Here is a 24325-nt window from a genome sequence, read left to right on the forward strand (position 1 = left end):
TGCTTAATGCTCTCTCCTCTTACATTGTCTGTACCTTTAAGACTTGATTAGCTGTAAAGACTCGCATTCCAATCATTATTCTGTAAATTGAGTTTGTGTCTCTGTATGCCCTGTTTGTGAGCAGATCTCCCACTCCACCTGACGAAGGAGCAGCGCTCCGAAAACTAGTGGCGTTTGCTACCAAATAAACCTGTTGAACTTTAACCTGGTGTTGTTAAACCTTCCTCCCGCCATAAAATGTACATTAGCCACTGCTCTCCGTTTCCTGTCACTCAGCAAATTTTGTATCCATGTTACTAATATCCCTTTTATGAAAAAGGATGTGCTGAAAAAGGTTTAGAGGAAGGCATTAGGTTTAATTCCTAGCTTGAAAATCTTTAGTGAAGTCCCAGAGTGCTGGATCTTTTTAATTTAGATAAAGATGAACTTTGTGGGGACATGATTGAAGTATTTAAGATGATGAAGGGACTACACAGTGCACATTGTGATATTATATGTATAAGTTAATTATTGACAACAAGGGATGAGTACAGTTACTTTAAGCGTAGAACTAGATCAGATACTGGATAAGTTTTCTTTTCCAAACGATTAATTGACTTTTTTGGCATTTTCTGTAGGTCTTATAGTGGGTGCAGTTTAGCTCCAAACTATAAAAAGAGAGTTGGACGAGTATCTGGAGGGGACTGATAGCGTTGGTGGGATGTTGCATGATGTCTCGTGGTTATTTTTGTCTCCTGGAAATCCTGTCGTCCTCAATTGGCCTCGGCTTTTTCTAAACGCTTTTTTTTCCTCTCCCAGGAAACTGCCGGTGGGAGGATAATGTTGGGGTCGGGCCTCCATTATTCCCCTTGGGGAATCAAGAATTAGGGGACATAAGGATTTAAGACAGATATGAGGAGAATTTATTTCTCTGAGGCTTGGTTAGTCTCTGGAATTCTCTTCCCCAGTGAGCAGGGAGGTAGGGTCATTGAATATTTTTTAAGCTCTAGTTTGATAGAATCTTGATCAAAAAGGGAGATAAAGGAATAGAAAAGAAAGTAGCGATCACAGTCAGATCAGCCATGAACTTAACAAATGGCAGAGCAGGCTTGAGGGCCCAAATGGCCAACTCCTAATATTTATGTTCTTATCAGAATTTTCCTTTGTCTTCTCTCTTTAGCAGAATAGTATCCATTGTGTTCTGGTGGGGAAATAAAACAGTATTTTTGGTCATTGCTAAAATGTTTTGTTCCTCGTATAATTTTGCTAAATCATCGCCTTATCTTTCTGTGGCTCTAATTGTGTCTATATTGGGGTGCCCAGAACTGGGTTCAATGCTCAAACCAATGTTTTTCCACAAATTCACTGTTGGTTCCATGTTTTATTTTTTGTCTGTTGTATAAAACCTGGAATACCATTTATCTTTTTATAATCTTTTCTACTTGTATTCCAATCGGGGAGTATGGGGCAAACAATAGCAGCTCAGCTATCCCTGACCCTCGTCCCCACTGAGTGACCAGACAAAGCATTTGAAGTTTTACAGATGACCTTTATTTCAAGCTATAACATGGGAGCTAATCATCAACCATGTGGCTTGCAAGCTCCCAGAACAAAGCAAGATAGTGGCAATTATATCTTTGGTTATCTTACACATATTTTACATATACTAATTACAACTATACATTTATTCTGAAGTCATTGATATCCAGTTACAACGAATAGTTCTGATTACTTCATTTATGTCAAGTGAATATGGTTTACCAGTTACAGCCTCCATATGCTTGTCTGATTATAATGATTAATAACTAACAAGGTACACCTGTATGGGTAACACCAACCAAACATCCACACCTGCTGTTATGGCTGCCACCTTGTGATAATCAGAGTCCCCAACCTCTTGTCCCTTGTGTAGCTTGTTTGTGCTGTCCATCTGTAAGTGTGGGAATTGTTCAAAAACACCTTCACTGCAGCATCCCAGAGAGCTGTGCTGTATTCAATAATTTAACCACTTCAGTATCTGCATATCTGATGTGAAGATCTAGAAGCATAGAATCCGTACAGTGCAGAAGGAAGCCATTTGGCCCATTGAGTCTGCACCGACACCAATCCCACCCAGGGCCCTATCCTCACTTCGTTACTCTGCTAATCTCTCTAATCTATCACATCCCGGGACACTAAGGGTTAATTTAGCATGTCCAATCAACCTAACCCGCACATCTTTGGACTGTGGGAGGAAACCGGAGCACCCGGAGGAAACCCACACAGACACGGGGAGAATGTACAAACTCCACACAGACAGTGACCGAAGTCGGGAATCGAACCCAGATCCCTGGAGCTGAGAGGCAACAGTGTTAACCACTGTGCCACCTGTGAAAGCAGGATAATATTTTCTAACTTTTTCAGAGCTCCATTTTTTTTCCTTTGTCTCACTTTTTTATCACTCATTCTCACGTACGCACATCAGCTGCCGTCAATTTGTTTAAGTTTTAAGTTTATTTATTAGTGTCATAAGTAGGCTTACGTTAACACTACGATGAAGTTACAGTGAAAATCCCCTAGTCGTCACATTCCAGCGCCTGTTTGGGTACACTGAGGGAGAATTTAGCATGGCCAATGCACCTAACCAGCACATCTTTCGGACTATGGGAGAAAACCGGAGCACCCGGAGGAAACCCACGCAGACATGGGGAGCACATGCAGACTCCACACAGACAGTGACACGAGCTGGGAATCGAACCCAGGTCCTTGTGAGGTTGGCAGTGCTAACCACTGTGCCATCATTGATCATTCTGTATTCCTATCGTTTTATATATGCCAGCTTCACGACGTACGCCTTTTTCCCTTTGGGTTAAGAGTGGAGTATTTACTGATTTCCAAAACACTTCCTCCTATTCCTGCCGCCTCCCTTTCCCTCTCACCACCTTAATCCTCTCCTTTCACGTTTTCAACTTCTTTCTTTTTTCTCCCTCTTCCCTCCTGTTTCTTCTTTCCCTCTGTATTTCTCCCACTTTGAATAATGGTGTCATAACATATCAGCATAGCCAGCTGAAGTCCAGAAACTAATTATTTTACTTGTTGTATGTTACTAATGTGAAGCAGTAAAGTGGAAGTTCAAGGAAATTAGATTGCAAATAAATAAAAATTCCAATTCTTTTAGACAGTGGAGTCCCATATGGTGTTATATTTGGTGGAACGGACATCAATGAAGATATCAAGGATGAAAAGAAGCGTGAAGTTATGGGGGCTGTCCTGCAGAAATCCAGGTAATTATTTTCTCCTGTGATGAAGGGAGGGGGTTGTGGGGAGTTGGTGGTAAATTGTACAACCGTTGAACCTGTAAATCAGAATTAACAACAGTAAGAAAACCCATGGAACCTGCTGCTCGTTTTGATGTTTTTTGTTTGTAAATGGGTGAATCAATCTCAAATGCCGCTCTTTTCATCTGTATACATCTGGTAAAGACAGTTTTTTGTGCTCAAAATGAAGGACAGTAGTGCTAGAGAATGGAAATCTTCCCATTTTAGTGACGGTGTCGAGCATTCTCAGGACAAGAATAGCACATCCAGCTATCCAATCAACATAGCTCATCGCATTCCAATTTTCATTTGCAAATGAGTCTCCCAAGCTTTTGGGAAGACGCAATGTTTTCAGAAATTGTGGTGAACCAAAGCTTTAGTGAAAATGAGGAACTTAAAATATATTATTAATAAAGAAATAGTCATGTAGAAATTAATGAGACTTAGAAAAATCTGGACCCGATGGCTTGAATCCTAGGATTTTAAAAAGAGGTAGTGCATGCTGGATTCTAGAAAAATCCCCATAGATTAGAAGATAGTAAATGTAACCGAGAAAGGGAGGGAGAGAGAAAATAGGAATCTATTATTAGGGATGTGGCAAATGAGCATTTAGAAAATCGCAATCTGGTTAGACAGAGTCAATGTGCATATCTGGAAGGGAACTCATGTTTGACAAGTCTGTCAAGAGTGTTTGTTACAACTTCAAAAAAATGTAGACAAGAGAGAACCAATGAATGTTCAGAAAACATATTACAAAGATACAGCATAGACTGGATGGGCTGAACAGCCTCTATCTGTGCCATATGAATCTGACATTCAATGCAGCCCCATACAAAAAGTTATTACATAAAGTTAGGGCTCCTGTGATTGAAGTTAATATATTAACATGGATTGAGGATTGGTTAATGGACAGAAATCAAAGTAGAAATAATCAGATCATTTTCTGGCTGTTAGCAAAACACTGTAAGGCTACGCGCTTGGGCCTTAGCTATTTACAATGACTAAGGTGAGGGGAGTGAGTATCTAGGTTTGGTGATGATACAAAGTTAGATGGGAAATGAGCTGTGAGGAGGACACAAAGAGACTGCAAAGGGATATAGGCAGTGGGTGCAATTCTCCCATCTTGGGACTAAGTCCCATGGAGGGGTAGAAATATGGAGTGCTTCCTGCCACAGAGGCCGGCGGGGAGACATGCCAAATCTTCTGGCCTCAACTAATTCATTATGCAACTGGATGTATGCGCCATATTCTGTGGCAGGCTGGCCTAATTATGAATTGTCTGCAATCCTATCTGGGTTCCATATTAGAAAGGAGGCCAACATCACTGAGCCGATACTGAAGAAAGAAGGTGGATCTCCTGGAAATGAAGATACATCTCGAGGAACAATCTGAGGCTGGAAGATGGACCCCCCCCCTTCCAGGACACCAAATCTGGGAAGTCCACTTTCTGTGGTGGTCTGGGGTCCAGGGTTGCCATCAGTCTCCATCCTGAACTCCGGAGGCAGCCCCAGGCATTGTTCATCTGCACATTGCATTGTTCTAAATGCGTTTCGCATCAGTGTGTTCTCCCACTGGCCCCATGGAGAATCGGGCATGGATGGTGAGACCATCATCTGCGTCCCTTTAGCGGGATGAAAATGAGTTACACACCGGTCGCCAGCGGATTTCCAGATCCGCCATGGAGGACCCCTGCAGAAGATTCTGAAGGAAATTAACACCGATAATAAACTGATTTTTGAGCCTCCCACCAAATTCTTCCCCTCACCCACCATTGAAACCACGAACAAGAGTGTGTGAATTCCACCCAGTGAGTGGGCAAGAACATGGCAGGTGAAATTTATTGTCAAAGTGTGAAACTATTCACTTTGGAAGGAAAAATAGTGCAGCCAATGTTCTTTTCCAATGGTGAGGGATAGTGAAATGTTGGTATTCAGAAGGGCCTGGGGTGTTATTGTACACACATCACCAAAATATTAACTTGCAGGTTCAGCAAGTAATTAGAAAAGCAAATGGTATGTTAACCTTTATTCGATAGAGAGTGGAATATAAGAGTAAAGCAATCTTACTAACGTTTTATAGAGTCTTGATGAGTCCACACCTAGACTACTGTGTGCAGTTTTACCTAATGGTGGATGTATGTGCCTTGGAGAAAGTGCAACAAAGAGTCACTCGACTGATTCCTGGGATGAGGGAAGTGTCCTATGAAGAGAGATTGAGTAAATTAGGCCTATTTTCCCTCGAATTTAGAATAATAAGAGGTGGTCTATTGACTGTACAAAGGACTTAACAGGGTGGATGCTGAGAGGATGTACCCCCCTGCTGAGGAATCTAGAACTTGGCGTCATTGTCTTAGAATAAGAAGTTGGCCATTTGAGACTGAAAGGAGCAGTTTCTTCACTCCAAGGGTTTTGGATTTTTGGAATTCGCTACCCCAGGAGTCGATGGATGCTCATGGAATATTTCAAGACAACGAATGACAGAGTTTTGGATCATAAAGAGATGAGGGGATAATGCAGGGAGATGTAGATGAGGTGGAAGGTCAGCCACGATCATATTGAATAACAGAGCTGGCTCAGTAAGCGGCTGATGATTTACTCCTGCTGTTATTTCTCATGTAATTTATGGAACCTCTCCTTGGCACACCCTCTGTTTTCCACACATGAAGTGCCTTGGAACATTTTTGCTGCATTAAAGCTACTATACAAGTTAATTAATAATAGTTCTTGTTACCAGTGAATTCACTGGAACTCCATAACTGGTATAATGGACTATTTAGGTTATTGCCAGACATCTTATTGTGAACCTTTTTAAGCTGCTCCTTCAGTTCTTCAATAATGTGCATCGAAGCATATTATTCATAAGTTACATAATTACTACAAAACTACACACTATCTCTGTTTATTACAGACAAGTTAATGAAAATTCACATATGAGTATAGCATTCAGAGATGAAGTCCCATTTCAGTCTCCACGCATCTTTGTGTTAATGGAAATAGCAATCTGTAAGCAATGTTTCTGTGACATAAAATTTCCCATTCGGAATGTTGCATCTTCTTTCAATAAAACTGTTTCAGCAGTGGCAATTCTGTGCCATTGCTATGAATGCATATGATGCTGAATTACAAGTCTCATCAAAGTACTGTTGGAAATAGTAATTATTTTTAAAAAAGTCATGATCTGGTTGATGGGACTGAGAACCATTGAAATAATTAGCCTGGTCTAACAAAGCTATCAAAGGCTTAGTACATCACAGATGGTATCTATCTTTGTGTCTTCCTATTGACATCCACTGGTTGTGTGATGGATATTTTCGTTAAAGTCGCTAGAAAGTCATTGGTATTATGACTGGAGGCTTATTAGTGGAGCTCTGTGCTCAGCATACACTTTGATTAAACAGCTTCATTCTCAGCAGATTTACACGATTGCAGTAGAAATTCCTTCAGCCACTTTTGTCTCGTTCAGCTGCCTGGAGATAATTTGGATTTTACTAAAGATAACCCCTGAAGCCGTCTGTAACTGCAATTTTGATAATTAAATTTCCTATCCGTTTTCTCACCTTTGTTTTTGAAGCATGACTTTTTATGATTTCCAGCGTCCATTTACTTCAAGATGTTGAAATGATGTCTTCATGAATCTTTTTTAATGTTCCATTTCTGAAAACTTTTTAATTGTCAGGTTTTTGGTGGCATTCACGGACCAGTTGAAGAAAACAGCAGAGCAGCATTGGGTACGTCCTGTAACCACGATCTGTATTTATTTGTTCTGCTGGGTTGCTTACAATTATTTTTAACTTGAACTGCATGAGGTAAAAATAAGATCGATGACTGATGTGCCCATGTCATCTTTGTGAACAAATACACCTCCTGGGGTAGTTATCAGAAAATAATTTCTCTGCACTGATAAAATAAGCATTCCCCATAATTAAATGAATCAAAGAATCATAGAATCCTATAGCGTGGAAGGAGGCCATTCAACCTATCGAGTCTACATCGACCACATTCTCACCCAGGCCCTATCATCATAACCCCTTGCATTTACCCTAGCTGGTTCCCCCTGACACTAAGGGGCAATTTATCATGGCCAATCCAGCTAACCCACACATCTTTTGGACTGTGGGAGGAAACCAGAGCACCCGGAGGAAACCCACGCATACACGGAGAAAATGTGCAAATTCCACACGGCCAGTCACCCGAGGCCAGAATTGAACCCGGGTCCCTGGCGCTGTGAGGCAGCAGTACTAGCCACTGTGCCACCCCAATTATGATTAGATACACTGGCCAGGATTTTCCGGGCCCCGCCTGCCACTGGAATCTTGGTCAATGGCTGACTCACCGCATCTCCTGTGGCAGGTTCCATCACAACAAAGTCAGAAAATTTGGCCACTGTGCCAAATAGTCCAACCTGACTCATTCTTTCTCCCAAGGAAAAGTAATATAACAAATTTGAGTAATTGTGGGGAGGTGCTGGCCTCGTGGTATTGTCACTAGACTATTGATCCAGAAACTCGGCTAATGTTCTGGGGACCCGGGTTCGAATCCTGCCACGGCAGATGGTGGAATTTGAATTCAATAAAAAATATCTGGAATTAAGAATCTACTGATGACCGTGAACCCAGTGTAGATTTTCGGAAAAACCCATCTGGTTCACTAATGTCCTTTAGGGAAGGGAATCTGCCGTCCTCACCTGGTCTGGCTTACATGTGAGTCCAGAGCCACAGAATTGTGGTTGATTCTCAACTGCCCTCCAAGGGCAACTAGGGATGGGCAATAAATGCTGGCCGCAACGCCCATATCCAACAAATTCCTCCCCCCCCCACTCTTCCCGCATTGATTGCTGCTGAGCTATAGTTTCCACGGGCAATTGTAACCAACCACCACCATTTCATGTTCTTCATGTATGACAACAGACAGTGAGTTGTAACAGGTTATTTAATTTCAGGCCATTATAATTAATCCTGACTTGGTGTCCCTTTTGCAAAGACTTTTCACTAAGGTCATACTGACAGGAGTAGGCCATTCAGCCCCTCAAGCACTGTTCACCCATTCAGTGAGATCATGGCTGATCTGCGGCCTAACTCCATATACCTGCCTTTGGTCCATATCCCTTAATACCTTTGCATAACAAAAATGATCAATCTCAGACTTAAGATTAACAACTGATCTAGCATCAACTGCCATTTGTGGAAGAGTCCCAAACCTCTTACCATCCTTTGTGTATAAGGGTGGCACAGTGGTCTGCGCCAGGGACCCGAGTTCAATTCCGGCCTTGGGTGACTGTGTGGAGTTTGCACGTTCTCTCCATGTCTGCGTGGGTTTCCTCCGGGTGCTCCTGTTTGCTCCCACAATCCAAAAGACGTGCGGGCTAGGTTGATTGGCCATGATAAATTGCCCCTTAATGTCAGGGGATTAACAGTGTAAATACATGGGGGTATGGGGTGGGATTGTTGTTGGTGCACTGTAGTGTCAGGGGGATTAACAGGGTAAATATGTGGGGTTGCAGGGATAGGACATGGGTGGGATTGCAGGGATAGGACCTGGGTGGGGTTGCAGGGATAGGACCTGGGTGGGGTTGCAGGGATAGGATCTGGGTGGGGTTGCAGGGATAGGACCTGGGTGGGATTGTCTTTGCTGCAGGCTTAATAGGCTGAATGGTCTCCATCTGCACTGTAGGGATTCTATGATTCTGCGAAGTGCTTCCTAACATCTCTCCTGAACAGTCTAAAACCAGTTTTTAGACAATGTCCCCTAGTTCTAGAATCTCCAACCAGTGGAAGTAGTTTATCTTTATCTACCCTGTCTTTTCCTGTTAATACCTTGAAAACTTGGATCAGATCACCCCTTAGTCTTCTAAATTCTAGAGAAAATTAGATCTAATTTGTATAATCTCTCCTCGTAACTCCTGAAGTCCAGGTCACTAGGTAATAATCCAAAGCTGTCTTTTTTTCCCAGTGCCTTCAGCCACGAGAAACAGGAGCCATTTTTAATCATGTTGCCGCTGCCTCCACAGACTTGCAATATTTTCCCTGTCAACATATTATGGATTGCGAAGACTCAACAAACTAACAAGAATATTAACCTGCTGACTCCAGTTAGTTAGAAAATTTTCCCGTTTAAGTGGCGTTTTAAATTGACAGTTATGTGTGCTTGTTTTAGGTATTGCAGGTAATGAGTGGAATAGAAGCTTCAGTATTGATATTAAAGCTTTGAGGAACTGGAGTAAATATTTTATTCTGCTTATTTAAGCAGGATATCAAATTGTATTTTGCAGCACTCCAGAAGCAAGAGTAAATAATGTGGCTATAATATAGCAAAAATAACGGCTTGAATGTAATGTGAATATATCTGTCGCTGGGCACTGCAATGATGTATATTATTACAAGAGGCAGTTTTAGCATATTCATAGCTCATTTCCATTTCAAAACAAGTAAACATGATCCATGCATACTTTCAGAGGTCTGTTCTCCAGAATTTAAAGTCTACGGAAAATCTTATATTGTATTCAATGTCTAAGAATTGTCATGTCTGAAGCTATCGTGCAATTAAAAAAAATGGGGAATGAGAAAATTAAAGTTATTATTTCCAATCGACGGCACTGACATGAACCCCTGCCCCTTCCTCCCCCCAGTTTATTTAAAATACCAAGGAATGAATAATCATAGTAAAAAGATTCCCTGGCACATAATGTGGGAGCAACTGGTACAGAAGTGTTCAGGTGGCAGACTTCACCAGAAGTGACTCACTGCCACTACTGACCGAGCTGGCTAAATCCTGACAGACAATTCTATCAGACTGGGCCTGTTGAGTGGACCAACAAGAGGGAAGAACCTACTAGACCTCGCCCTCACCAGCCTGCCTATCACAGGTGCATCTGTCTATGGCAGTATTGGTGACCACCACCACACTCCTCGTGGAGACAAAGTTCAGTCTTCACACTAAGAATACTGTCCTTCATGGCACCACTGCCATGTTAATTGTGATAGATTCAGAACAGTACTTGCAGCTCAAAACTAGACATCCCTGGGTCACTTGGTCAAATGCTGCCTTGATGTTGAGGGCAGTCATTGTCACCCCACATCTGGAATTAAGCTCATGTCCATATTTGGACAAAGGCTGCAATGAGGTCTGGAAGTGAACGATGCTTGGTTTTGGCCGGGACGGTGGGCAGTTTATTTGTAAGTGCTGGTTGATAGCGCTGTTCATAACACCTTCCATCACTTTGATGACTGGGAGGTGTTTGGTCAGGTTGGATTTGTGTTCTGCTTTTTGTGGACATGACACACTTGAACAACTTTCCACATTGCTGGATGTTCTAACTGTACTGGAACAGAGCCAATTCCTCCTCCCGCAGTGCTGCCACCTCTGGTGGGTCTGTCCTGCCAGTGGAACAGGACATAACCAAAAATGGTGATGGAGGAGCCTAGGATATTGGTTGTAAGGTACCATTTGGTGAGAATGTCTATGTCAGGCTGTTGCTCGATTTGTCTGTGAGACAGCTCTCCCAGCTTTGCCACAAGTCCTCAAATATTTGTGAGGAAGACTTTGCAAGGGAACCTTGACTGGTTGTGTCTTTGTTGTGTCTGGTGCCTGATTGTCCATCCAATTTGATTCTTGCTAAAATCTTTTGTAGCAATTAATACAACAATGTTACCTGCTAGGTCACTTCCAAGGCCAACTAAGAGCCAATTACATTGTAGTGGGTTTGGAGTCACATTGAGGCCAGACAGAGTAATGAGCCAAATTTCCTTCCCTAAGGGACATTGACAAATAGGTTTTTACAACAATCCAGTATTTTCATAGTCCCCATTGCTGACACTTTTCACTCCAGATTTACTTAATTAACCAAATTTAAATTCCCTGGCTGTTGTGTTAGGGAATTGAACTTGTATATCCGGAGCATTAGCTCAGGCCACTGTGTTAACTAGTCCAGTAACATAACCTGTACATTACAGTAGCCTGTGCTAACTGTATGTTCCATTGAGGATCCTAAAGCAAATAATTCTTGATTTTCAGTTTAGTTAGCGATCATATATCACTTAACTTTCTTCTGCCAAACTTATTGAAAAGTCATAAGTACATTTTTTATTTCTAATTGTTACAGATTAACTTTGAGAGCCAAAATATACGTATTAAATAACTTCCCAAAGGTAAATGCAACATATATTGCAATTCTAAGCCATGCAGGTTTGAAATCTGGTTCCCGCAAAGTTAACTGATCTTAACCAAGGCAGCTAGAAAATGGTGGAAATGACAGCAGCTTTGGCAGCATCTGTAGTAGGAGATACGGCGTTAATATTTCAGTGCAAGGACCTGTTTCTCTCTCCACTGTTGCCAGACCTGCTGAGTATCTCCAATGTTTTCTATTTATATTTCAGATTTCCAACATCCTCAGGACTTGCTTCGGTGTTACTGGCTGTTAACCTGAAAGGAACAATGTTTTGTTTTGTTCCTGGTTGCAATGACCCTTGTTAAATATTCTGTGAGGGGAAGATGGAGTTTAGCTGTGATATCTTCTACGGTAAAATAGGTATCCGTCACTTGCTGTCTTTGTTCTCAGATGAAAAATAGCCCCTTTGGTGAGGTATCATAGGTTTTCCTGGAGCTGAATCCCATCAGGAATGGAGGGGCAAGGATGGAAAATTGGAACAAAAAAAAAATCTTCCATTGATGGCAGACATTTAGTGTAATCGATTACTGACAGGATTTCAGCAAAGTTTATTTAGAGAATGTAGGTTAAGATTATTTCTCAGCACTCTTCAACTTTTAATCTTAAGATTTTAAACTGTTTTACTGTCTGGTGGCTGCTACAATAGTGAAAGGTGCATTTTGAAAAGGACAAATTTTAAAATTCTTCTTTTAATATTATTACTCAGTGCATCTGGAGGGGTTTTGAAGTTGGGACTGTACATGATTAGATAAGGCTAATTCAGGTAATTGTATTTGATTCTCATTTACCAGGTTAAGGGTAGTCCTGAGAAGACTGAGTATGCCCTAATTTATTGTATTGTATCTAACAAAGCTCTAAACAAGCCCACTGCAATTTTTCACATGCATTATATGCTATTTTAGACTGGGAGGTGAATCAAACCTCCTTTTCCATACTGTATACATATATATAAAAAAAGCAGCACTTCTATCCTTTGTTTGTATGTTTGTTTTTTTGCCAGCTTTTTCAGATGTATTTTTGGAAATATTATTTATCTTGTATTTTGTTTCCTATTTTTAAGCCATTCGCCAGCAGTAAGATTCACGTGCAGCCTCAAGGTAAGGTGTGGAAACTGCTTCACTTCCAGCATTGTTGGCTTTTTCAGTAGGGTGCTTTGAACTTTATTGCTTTTGCATTATGTCTTGTTGGAGCTTTTTTCAATTTAAAAGTTTTATCCACAATACAAGTATGTGGGTTTTTTTGCATGAAGTACTTTGCATGTGTCCACTCGGCCTCCCCAGGACTAAAGGTTACCCGCAGTGTCAAATATACATTCAGCGCATCTCTGAGAGAGCAAGAGACAGTATCCCACTTTGTGATTTTTAATGGACTTAAAATTACTTCCCTTAAAAAAAAAACCTGTCATGTCTTGTCAAATCATTTGAGAAATTAAATTTGATTACATTTGGTTACCAATAACAACTGTTTTTACTGCAGTGCTTTTGTTACACTAGTTCTTTATAATCCCTTCACTTCAGTGTGTCATTGTGATTTGACATGCTTGCACTTCCCTATGAATGCTGTACCAGTGCAACAAATACAAATGAGATCAACGGCTGCAGCGGTAATGGTGCTAAATATCATCTTTGAATGGATTTATTCTGAAGACTTTGATAACTAGAATGAAGGCTAATCTTGCTAATTTACCCAACTGCATTTGTGGATGGGGGAAAAAGAACAAAATGCGATACTTCCTCTTTAGATTTATGCAACGCTTTTGTTTGGATTATAAATCTTTCCATGTTCAGGTTCTTCAGCGAAATGGTTTTGTTCACTATAGCAATGCCTGCTTGTGGATGTGTGTATATTTAAGATTAAATGATGTGCCATTATCATACCTGCAAATGCTGTTTGATTAAGGTACACTTTGTCTGTAGTCTTGAAGTGTCGCTCATTTGCCAGTCAAAATAATTATTTGCCCTGCAGTGATTTTGGGCCCCAGGTACTCCTGGGCAGTTGCCTACCATAGAGTTTCAGACCATATCTCAGTGCGTATGCGACTACTCATTTTCTCAGGGCTAAAATTCATGTTTAGCATATAAATCAACCCCATTTTTCTGCTAAGAAATGCTATACGCTCAGCCAGAATCGGCCTCAGTTTTTCACCTCAGAAACGCATGTTTTACTCACGCTATAAGTTGGCGGCACATGGGGTCAAGCAGGCAATGCGGGCTGTATTGCCAAAAAAAAGTGAGAAGGTTTAAGACGCATCTAAATAGCAAGCTATGTGTGGTGAACAAAGAACAGAAATAGGTCCTCAAGCAAAAGAATGAAGTATGAAGCTGGTTTCAAGATAAAAGTCATAACATTTGCTAACTCATAAAATAACTGCCGCAGAAAGGGAGTTCAGTGTTAGTGAGAAACTGGTGCAAAAATGGAAGAAGAAATCTGTCCTGAAGCAGGTGCCCAAGACCGAATGCTCCATGAGAACAAGGACCAGCCACTTGCCTAATCCTGAGAAGCATGTATCAGGTGGATCTTCAAATTGTCAGAATGGGTGCATTGTCACCAGAAAGACCGTGTATATATAAGAACTTGAGGGTCAAATCAAACGCCTGGGTCTGGCAAAAATTTCAGAGCAACAGCTAGTTGGTTTAACCACTTTATGGAACAAAAATACCTAATGTTGCAGCAGAAGACCAAGGTGACTCATAAACTACCAGAGACCTCAGGACCAAAATGACCAGTTTTCAGCAATTCTTCAGATAGCAGCAAAAACACAGGTACTCATTATGTCACATTGGCAACACGGATGAAGTGGTTTTTAAAATGATTTGTGCGGTTAAAGGTATCCTTGCAGAATTAATTCGCTCAATAAAACTTGTCACATTGATTTAATACGAACTACCAGTGTTTTCTTTTGACGCCTTTCAAAATGGCGACCACCTACACCTACAGCAGTGGTTCACACATAATCGGAGTATTAGTCAACCACTGTTTTCAAAAGTATTTTTCTGTGCATTAAAGCTTGATTTATTTACCATGATCTACGGTAATATTTTACAGTAGCCATCTACGCCTCTGTTCATAGACTCTCAGTGGTATCTGGAAGTGTTAGAATAGGGCAAAGAAATGTCCTTACAGTGGGTCAGAATTTTATGTGATAAAACTGGTTATTTTATTGTTTCTAGTCCTTCATGCGATGTGGGCATCGCAGGCTAGGCTAGAATTCGTTGCCCATCCCTAATTACCCTTGAGGTGGAGATAGTATGCTGATTCTTGAACCATTGCAGTATGTGGTAGGTACATCCACAGTGCTGTTAGGGAGGGAGTTCCAGGAGTTTGACCCAGCAACAGTGAAGGAACGTTGTTTAGAACGTATTTAGAAACAGTAAGAAATCACTTAGTGTTTGCTTTTCTTATAGGATGGTGGGAAGCTGATAATGTACTGATGTTGAGGTTCAATATTATAATATCACAGTTAGCTATGAGGTGCAACTGAAGTTAGTGAGGGAAGGCAGATTATTGATTGTCTGCAACTTCCAAAAGGTACTGCTCTTTGCATCTGTAAGTGTATCTCAAATGGGTCTAGATCTCAGTAGCTTTGCAGCACCCAGCACTGCATCTGCTTTTGTTTTCTGTATGGACCTGGTCTTCAACATCAGTAATGTCATCATCAGGAATGTCATCATCACCAGCCACTTTGGCATCCTTCAGGATATCTGTCATCATTCTATTGTGGTCCCTGAAATCAACCTGTGGCATACAAGTTTGTTTCGTCCCTTTCTCTATTATAAGTCAAGCTGTCCATGACGGTTGCAGATCTAGCTGCAGCAATGAGCAGAGGTCCTTCAACATTTCATGACTGAAACTTCTTAAGACAAGGGTCTTGAGAAAAGTCTCAGAATATGGACCTCGGTGGATGTAGCCTTCTGGACTGGTTTTGCCATAGAGTCTGCTTCTCCTCTAGCACTGTGTGATCAACCTATACTCTCCTAGTGTTTCCCTTCCTTCAGCATGATATACTGGAAAATAAGATTCACATTGGAAATTCAATTGTGCAGCCTTTAAGGTACAATCCAACACTCCCCAAGGATATTGTGCAATGTGGGCCATGTATCCAGGAAGAAAACCTCTTGAGCATTTGCCCCCTGCATTGTCTGCAATCAGTCCCAAGGGAATGACCAAAAACCTAAAGTAACTCTAAAAAGAGAATGTCTGGCATGGAGCTAATCTAATATCTTATTACTGTGATTAACTTGTGATAGAACGATGAATTACATTTCTAAATCACCAAGTTGCTGTTACCTGCAGTTCCCCTTTAATGTAAAAAATATCCCAAGGCTTTCCAGGAGAGAGGGAGAATAGCTTGGGGATGGGGGTGACAGGTGAATGAATGTTTAATTGAAGAGGTGGTTTTGAGACGTTTTTAAAGAACAGAGATGCAGAGAGTTTACGGAGAGACTTCCATAAAGTAGGAGGTGGCTCAAGACTTCACAAAACGTGGGACAATGAGAGGACAGATGCACAAAAGACTGGATTTAAAGGAAGGACTGGATTTTAATGGAGTGTACTATAGGGCTGAAGGGAAATGCAAGGAAAGAACTAAGTCACAGAGAAATTTGAAGAAAGTTATGGAGGACCCTTGTCCTTCAACTCCCAAAGCATTGAACTTAATTTGGCTCAAGGTAGAATGTGTAACACAGCTTTCGACGAGTTCAAGGTTTTGGAAGGTGACGCCCAGAATGGGAGAGCATTGGAGTAATCAATTCTGGAGGTGAGTTTCAAGTGCGAAGGAATTGAAGTAGCAATGGGATGCACAAGAGGCAAAAGAAGCAAGTGGATTTTTTGATGGAAAGAATATGGGATCTGAACGTGTTGTGAATGGTCTGGTTCTCTCTGATATTGGCCCTGATTTCACCGGCACGTGAGGCAGGCGAGGCTCGCAGAACTGCAATCCCCATTGGCCTCGGGCGTGATCTTACGCACCTTGGGCGGCCGTGCTGATAAAATCAGGGTCTATTATAGTGTCCGGAGGAGAACAAAAACAGTGTCAAAGAAACAGAGCTTGTCTCAGACTGAAAATGGTGACTTAGGTCTATCTAGTGGATCACATCTGGATATTGGACCATTTAAATAGCCTGAGTTAGTTGGCATTGAAGTATGGGATTCCCCAGGCAAATACTTGTTGATGTTCAAATAGAGTTTAGTGATGTGAGCAACATTCAATTGAAATTAATTTTTCCAATTATCTTAGGGGTGTTAAGTATTTCTTTTAAACTGGATAGAACCTGTCGTAGACAAAAATAAATTGTAGCAATTTGCACAATAATGTTTGGTCATTTTCTAAGCATTTGTATTCATGGCTGCATGATAACATTTCTGTATGTTTTCAAACCATTATAACTGACCCAAACTCGATTTAAATATATAAACTAACTCCCATCAGCAGTAATATCTTGAGCATTGTGCCTGACCATAATTTCCAACAATGATTTCGTCTATTAGGTTTTTTAAGAAGAGAGGCATTATGTTTTGAAGAAAAGATGAAACCAAATCACATCAAGTTAGGGGATATCAGAACATCTTGCATGTTTTCAGTAACTGGTGGCAACATGAGCAGCTAATCTACTACCCACCGTGAATTGAAAATCACTCCACTGGACTGGGAAATCAGTCTAGTCTACAGCACTTGTAAATTAGTCGATGACTCTCCATTATCAAAGGAATGACTACCCTTTAAATGTTCTCTGTTGTGGTACTTTTGAATAAATGCATGCTTTTTCTTTGCATTCCCAACGGGGAGCTTTCTCCACCAGAAGCACACATTGGAAATTCAAGCAAGCACTGTGTACTGCATCATAGCAACATGACTTAAGTTTTGGAAAACAGTGTGTATCTGAATATGCAATCCCAGTTGAAAGTGACCTCCTTAGGTTCTGTTTATCCTCTTGGAAATAGGTTTTTTTTGCGTCACAAGAAGCAATGCAGTCCGTTACCATCTTCCTGAAAAGAATTCTTCTTTTGCCTTAACCTCACACAGTTTCTTCCTTTTTGCCCTCTTCCTGTGGTACTTTCTGCTTCCATCATGAGGATACGAGAGTCTGAAGTTGTGATTCCATTACACCCACGCATTGCTCACCATAATTGCCCACTGAGAGGGTGAGCTTCTGTATGATGATATCACTTCTGCCGGCTTGTAATTAAATCTGACAATGCAAAGAAGGAAATCTGGATTTCAAACCTGATAATTAGAAAACCATCTCTGCTGGAACTAACTACCAGGTTAATTTATTTTGTTGTTTGTCACTCATCTCTTTGTAGATTATATAACCATTTTCTTCTCAAAGCACTCGGAGTAGTGGTAAAGGCATTCATGATTAAAGGGATAATCTGTTGGATCTGTGTAAAGAGATCTATCCAAATTAAGGAAGGGGATGTGAAGAGAAAGTAATTACACTGAACCGTTAGAATGTTTGTTGAATTGTCTTGTCTGCTCTTTTTATTCCCTCTCTCCTTCTAACGGACTGTAGGTGTTGTGACCAAGCCTTGCGCAAAATTCAAATGGATAGAATTTCTTCAAAATTCAGGTATGATCTATTGATTGCATTGTCAATCAGGATATGTCTTTTTATTTGATGTAGGAATTTCATGTTGCCTAACATAGTCCTAAAAGTTCTGACTTCAGTATGAATAATGTTGTGAAGTTTTAACTAAACATGGGATGGAGTCTGTTGTTGCTTGGTGATAAATTCACATCCAAGACAGAAAAATTGAGAATGCTACGTGTGGTCCCTTTAAACTCTTGTGGGCCTTAAAACTGTGACTAACCGTACGGGTTGCATGGGTCCGGATCCTCTGAGAAGCAGCAATGATTGTCCGATTGCTGCACCACTTGAAGTTTTCCCCGCCGCAACGCTGCTCAGCATTTCTGGCCCAGTTTTCCAAGCCTGGCTTTCCCAGACAAGTGGGACAAAGGGTACCTCTGAGAACTCCCATTATAGTGCTGTAGAATAGGGGAACAGAGCGTTCCTCCAAGAACTCCATCACAGTGTCATAGAATAGGGGGAAGATAGGACACGCCCTCTATTTTATAGCACCAGCTGCCATATGGTAAGTTCAAATGTCCAGTGTGAATGTTAGTGAGTGGGTTCTTGAGTGAGTGGATGAATGAGTGAACAGGTAGAGTGGGTGAGGGAAGTAGGTAGGCTGTCAGGTGAGTAGGGTGGCAGTTGGATCTGGTGACAGATGCTTGAGTGGGTAGTATAGTTGTGAGGATGGTGGGGAATTGTCGGGAGTGGGAGGGGGGTGGTTTATGTCGTTACCCAGGAGTTAGACTAGGCTTTTTCTGTCTAACCCAGGCTAAAGGCAGAGTGAAAGACAGGGAGACAAATAATAAATCAACAGAAAGGTAGTTACTGTCTTGAGCAACACCACAGAACACCTAGTCCAACTAGTCTTATGTGTAGACTTATTGTGTTCAACAATATGTTACTGTTAATTTTTAAGCTGACAATTGGTAACAAGTTATTTATTTAGTGCAGATTGATTTTATGGTCAGAATGTCTGTTCTCATTTGTCTTATTATCAAACCCAATCTGTTGTTGTTCCTTTTTGCCCCAGTGATACAGTAATCTAACCATTATCAGTGGCTTGCATCAGCTTCATATACACTAGAAGTACTGATCAAATCAAATTTATTCCAAGTTCTAACCACTGTTTTCCTTTTCCCTTTGTGGTTTCTGAAATCAATGTTTTAATTTAATATATCCTTAAGTTTGTGAAGTTCCTAAAATACGTTTTCACAGTACTCCTGGGAGAATACATTGGTGCTTTTAGGATGTTGTTGGAGCAGATCTGTGCATGTTATTAATCATACTTTGGCAGGAGGGTGGGGGGTGAGACAGGTCAGGGTAATTTGGTGGCATCCCTCATATTTAGAATCATAGAATTCCTACAGTGTAGAAGGAGGTCATTCGGCCCATCGAGCCTGCACCGGCAACAGTCCCACCCAGGCCCTATCCCCGTAATCCCACATACTTACCCCACTAGTCCCCCTGACACTAAGGGGCAATTTAGCATGGCCGATCAACCTAACCTGCACATCTTTGGAGTGTGGGAGAAAACCGGAGCATCCGGAGGAAACCCACGCAGACACGGGGAGAATGTGCAAACTCCACACAGATAGTGACCCAAAGCCAGAATTGAACCTGGGTCCCTGACGCGGTGAGGCAGCAGTGCTAACCACTGTGCCACCCATTTAGCTGAGTAAGGAGGATTTCAATGATCCCACGTGCACATTTAACCCAATAAAATTAAGTGAAGTGATGAACGAAATGTCCTCATTTGTAACCATTTTAAACTAATTTATCAAAATTAATGGTTATAGAAAAGTAAAATATGAGAGAAAATGTGAAAATACATGGCAAGCTTGTTAGTACCTATCAGAAGAAAACATGAGTGAATGTTTTGATTGTGGAGACTTCATTAAAAATCGCTTCTCCATTCTTATCACTGTGGATCCCATTGTGTTATATTGATTCAATCCGAGTATATTAGAAAACAATCATCCAATTGATATTCAACTATCATCTTGAGATGAGAGCAAAGCTCAAATAGTTTCTTCTTTAGTTAAATCCCATTATTATTGAGTTATAATCCCATTGCATTATTGAGAAAACCATCGGTAACTCATTCAAAAATGTTACTTTGCACATGGATGTTAAAAAAAATCTGCCTTAATTTGTTAGGGTAAAAATAAACCATGATTCAGAGCCTCAAGATATCCAGTTGGTAGAAGTTAGCAAGCTATCCCATCATTTTAGATAGTGAATTAAATAGGATTTTGCAGTGCTCCATATAATAGCCAATTATTCTGCTATGGTGCACTAAATTTAACCTCCCCCTACAGAACTACTTCATCATGTGCTGGCATGGCTACTATATCATGCTCTAGTTCACTTCGTTTTGAAAACATGTACTCTCCAGATTTGGAGTTTGCTGGTAGACAAGAGGATTATTTTCACCTGTCGTTTTATTGACCAACGATGGGCATAGTTCCTGCAATTTCAAATGGCAGATGACAAAAAGTAAATGTTTGTGAATTGCTCTATGGGAAACACGTGCATGAAGTAATCTCTCATTAGGAGAGAGCAAGCCCAGGAACAGAACTTGGATCAATGCAAGCTTTAAAACCTCTTTGCCAGAAAATCATTTGCTTGAATTGATCCTGCTGAAATGCTGAAACTTAAGAACAAAGAACAGTGCAGCACAAGGACAGGCCCTTCGGCCCAGCAAGTTTGCGCCGACACATGACGCCTTTCTGAACTTAAGACCTTTTGCCTCTACATGGTCCATATCCCTCTATTCCCTGCCTATTCATGTATCTGTAAAGATACCTCTTAAACATTGCTGTTGTATCTGCTTCTACCACGTCTGGCAGTATGTTCCAAGCACTTAGTGCCCTCTGTGTAAAAAAAAACTTGCCTCTCACATCTCCTTTAAACTTTCCCCCTTTTACCTTAAACCTATGTACCCTAGTAATTGACATTTCTACCCTGAGAAAAAGACTCCCAATTATACATTCTATCCATGCCTCTCACAATTTTGTTAACTTCCATCAGATCGCTCCTCAGCCTCTGATATTCAAGTGAAAACAAACCAAGTTTTTCCAATCTCTTCAAATAACTAACTTTCTATTTCAAAAATAAAATGTGACATTCTTGAGTTAATAGTTAACAAAGTAATCAGCTTAAAATGAACCCCTGAGGAAGGAGCAGCGCTCCGAAAGCTCGTGATTTCAAATAAACCTGTTGGACTTTAGAAACATAGAAAAACTACAGCACAAAACAGGCCCTTCGGCCCTACAAGTTGTGCCGAACATATCCCTACCTTTTAGGCCTACCTATAACCCTCCGTCCTGTTAAGTCCCATGTACTCATCCAGGAGTCTCTTAAAAGACCCTATTGAGTTTGCCTCCACCACCACTGACGGCAGCCGATTCCACTCACCCACCACCCTCTGTGTGAAAAACTTCCCCTGTACCTACACCCCAGCACCTTAAACCTGTGTCCTCTCGCAGCAGCCCTTTCCACCCTGGGAAAAAGCCTCTGAGAGTCCACCCGATCTATGCCTCTCAACATCTTATACACCTCTATTATTTAACCTGGTGCTGTGAGACTTCTTACTGTGCCCACCCCAGACCAACGTCGGCATCTCCACATCATAAAATAAAATGTGGAATGCTGTGGAAATGTTGATTTCCTATCCCAATCCTGCTTTTCTTTTCCACCAGAACAACAACATGAAATTAGATTGCTTAGACTTTAAAGTTTTATCATTTGCAAACTGTGATAGTGGAAATATTATATTAATAAAGGTTGGATCCATATCAAATTGAAAGGATTACTTGGCATTATTTTGTACTTGAAAGCAAAAAAAAACCCTGTGTATTTTACCATATAATGGTTACAGGAATTCAGTGTAAGAACATTGACCCGTGCATCTTCCTTTTGGTGTGTGGACTTCGGCGAGTTAAAGATCCCCTCTTTTTAGTGGATGCTTTTTCAGGTATTCAAAATAGATCTTATTAACCTAATGTATTAAATTTGTTGACCTCCATGTAATTGTGTTTGTAATTATATTCTCTTTACCATTCGGACATGTGCATTCTGCATTGAATTGTTGATCCTTTTATTAATGACTTTTGTTAATTGAAAGCTCATTATTTTCTGCAAGTGTAATTTATGACTGAAGAAAGACCTTGTAAACTCTAGAAACCTTGCCTACTATAAATATAATTAGTTCAACCGAAAATACTATTTTTGGATGCTTAGTTGTTGCAATTTATTGAAATATAATGCAGCTTAATCAGCTTTTTTAATGTACTAATGAGATTTTGAGCCAAATAACTTCTGCACTTTTATGTAGACATTTCTGCCAAAACATTAACAATGCTTTGTCATTAATAACTGTTGATAAAACGTTTTATCTTTTCCAACTAGACATTCCTTCTGTGAAGGAACTTTGTAAGGTATGCAATTAATGGCTGTTAATGAGTCTCATTTAAAGTTAAAAGCACAAAGAAACTTTAAGATGCTACACTAGTCACTATCTTTATACTATATATATGTATCTTCTAATTGGATTTTTACAAGAATGTGCAACACAGAAACAGCCATTTTGACTAACCATGGGAACATCCTCCCGACCTTCGCCTAACCCTAACGGCTGACCTTCCTATCCTTTCTCCCACATGGGTTTATCTAGCTTCCTCTTGAGCATCTGTGAAATTCACCACATTCTAAATATGGTCTGGGTTATGAGGTCTCTCCCAAATTCCCTATTAGGTTTATTAGTGACTATCTTGTATATGGCCCAGAATTTTAGATGCCGGTTTTTTAAAAATAAGTTTATATGGAACCCTATATCAATTTTTATAGTGACAAGATTCACTGTCAGAAGCATTTCATCTAAAGAAATTGAAAATAGTTCAGCTAATTCAAGTTACGTTGGTTATGAGTACAGTTTTTGTTGTGTGACCATTAACAATCGTAGGGTAGACTACAGGGTGAAAAGGCTGCAGCTTAAAAAGTGTTCAGAATGTAAATGCAGGGCATTAATGACTTGACAGTCTATCCTGGCCAGTCTGAATAGATAGTTTGAGTTGTGTTGAGATCAAAAAGGAGGAGGTATTGGGGTTCTTGAAAAACATTAAGGTAGACAAGTCACCAGGGCCTGATGGGATATACCCCAGAATACTGAGAGAGGCAAGGGAGGAAATTGCTGGGGCCTTGGGCAAAATCTTTGTATCCTCACTGGCTACAGGCGAGGTCCCAGAGGATTGGAGAATAGCCAATGCTGTTCCTTTGTTTAAGAAGGGTAGCAAGAATAATCCAGGTAATTACAGGCCGCTGAGCCTTACCTCAGTGGTAGAAAAATTATTGGAGAGGATTCTTCAAGACAGGATTTACTCCCACTTGGAAATATGTGGATGTATTAGCAAGACGCAACTTGGTTTTGTGATGGGGACGTTGTGTCTTCATTCATCGTGGCTCAGCCAGAGAAATCTGAGTGGTCAGTCAGAATCAGGCTCCCTATGAAACAGATACTCATCTGTGATGTGCCAGTACTGTGGGTGAAGCAACAGAACCACGATGAATGAAGATTTGCCTTCATAATGCTCAGATATCCACTCCATCTGAGAAGGAGCAGTGCTCCGAAAGCTAATAGCATTTGCTACCAAATAAACCTGTTGGACTTTAACCTGGTGTTGTTAAAACTCTTACTGGGTCATAGAAGACAGAGGGTAGCAGTGGAAGGATGTGTTTCTGAAAGGAGGGCTGTGACAAGTGGTGTTCCTCAGGGATCAGTGCTGGGACCTTTGCTGTTTGTAATATATATAAATGATTTAGAAGAAAATGTAACTGGTTTGATTAGTACGTTTGCAGATGACACAAAGGTTGGTGGATTTGCGGATAGCGATGAGGACCATCAAAGGATACAGCAAGATATAGATCGGTTGAAGACTTGGGCGGTGAGATGGCAGATGGAGTTTAATCCGGACAAATGTGAGATAATGCATTTTGGAAGGTCTAACACAGAGTGGAAATATACAGTAAATGGCAGAACCCTTAAGAGTATTGATAGGCAGAGGGATCTGGGTATACATATACACAGGTCACTGAAAGTGGCAACGCAGGTGGGAGAAGGTAGTCAAGAAGGCATACGGCATGCTTGCCTTCATCGGCCAGGGCATTGAGTTTAAAAATTGGCAAGTCATGTTGCAGCTTTATAGAACCTTAGTTAGGCCGCACTTGGAATATAGTGTTCAATTCTGTTCGCCATACTACCAGAAGGATGTGGAGGCTTTAGAGAGGGTACAGAAAAGATTTACCAGGATGTTGCCT

At 40.8% G+C, this 24325-nt stretch overlaps 1 protein-coding gene across 1 annotated transcript in view; it reads left to right on the plus strand.

The window, feature by feature from the left end:
* glt1d1 (glycosyltransferase 1 domain containing 1) overlaps positions 1 to 24325 on the plus strand; it is an 84234-nt gene that overhangs the window by 16044 nt on the left and 43865 nt on the right. The window contains exons 3-7 of the mRNA XM_078227045.1: positions 3137 to 3242; positions 6951 to 7002; positions 12499 to 12535; positions 17951 to 18007; positions 21891 to 21986. Coding sequence (XP_078083171.1) covers positions 3137 to 3242; positions 6951 to 7002; positions 12499 to 12535; positions 17951 to 18007; positions 21891 to 21986 — 348 coding nt within the window. The remainder of the gene's footprint in view (positions 1 to 3136; positions 3243 to 6950; positions 7003 to 12498; positions 12536 to 17950; positions 18008 to 21890; positions 21987 to 24325) is intronic.

Source organism: Mustelus asterias, chromosome 13, assembly GCF_964213995.1.
Source record: "Mustelus asterias chromosome 13, sMusAst1.hap1.1, whole genome shotgun sequence".
Lineage (NCBI taxonomy): Eukaryota > Metazoa > Chordata > Chondrichthyes > Carcharhiniformes > Triakidae > Mustelus > Mustelus asterias.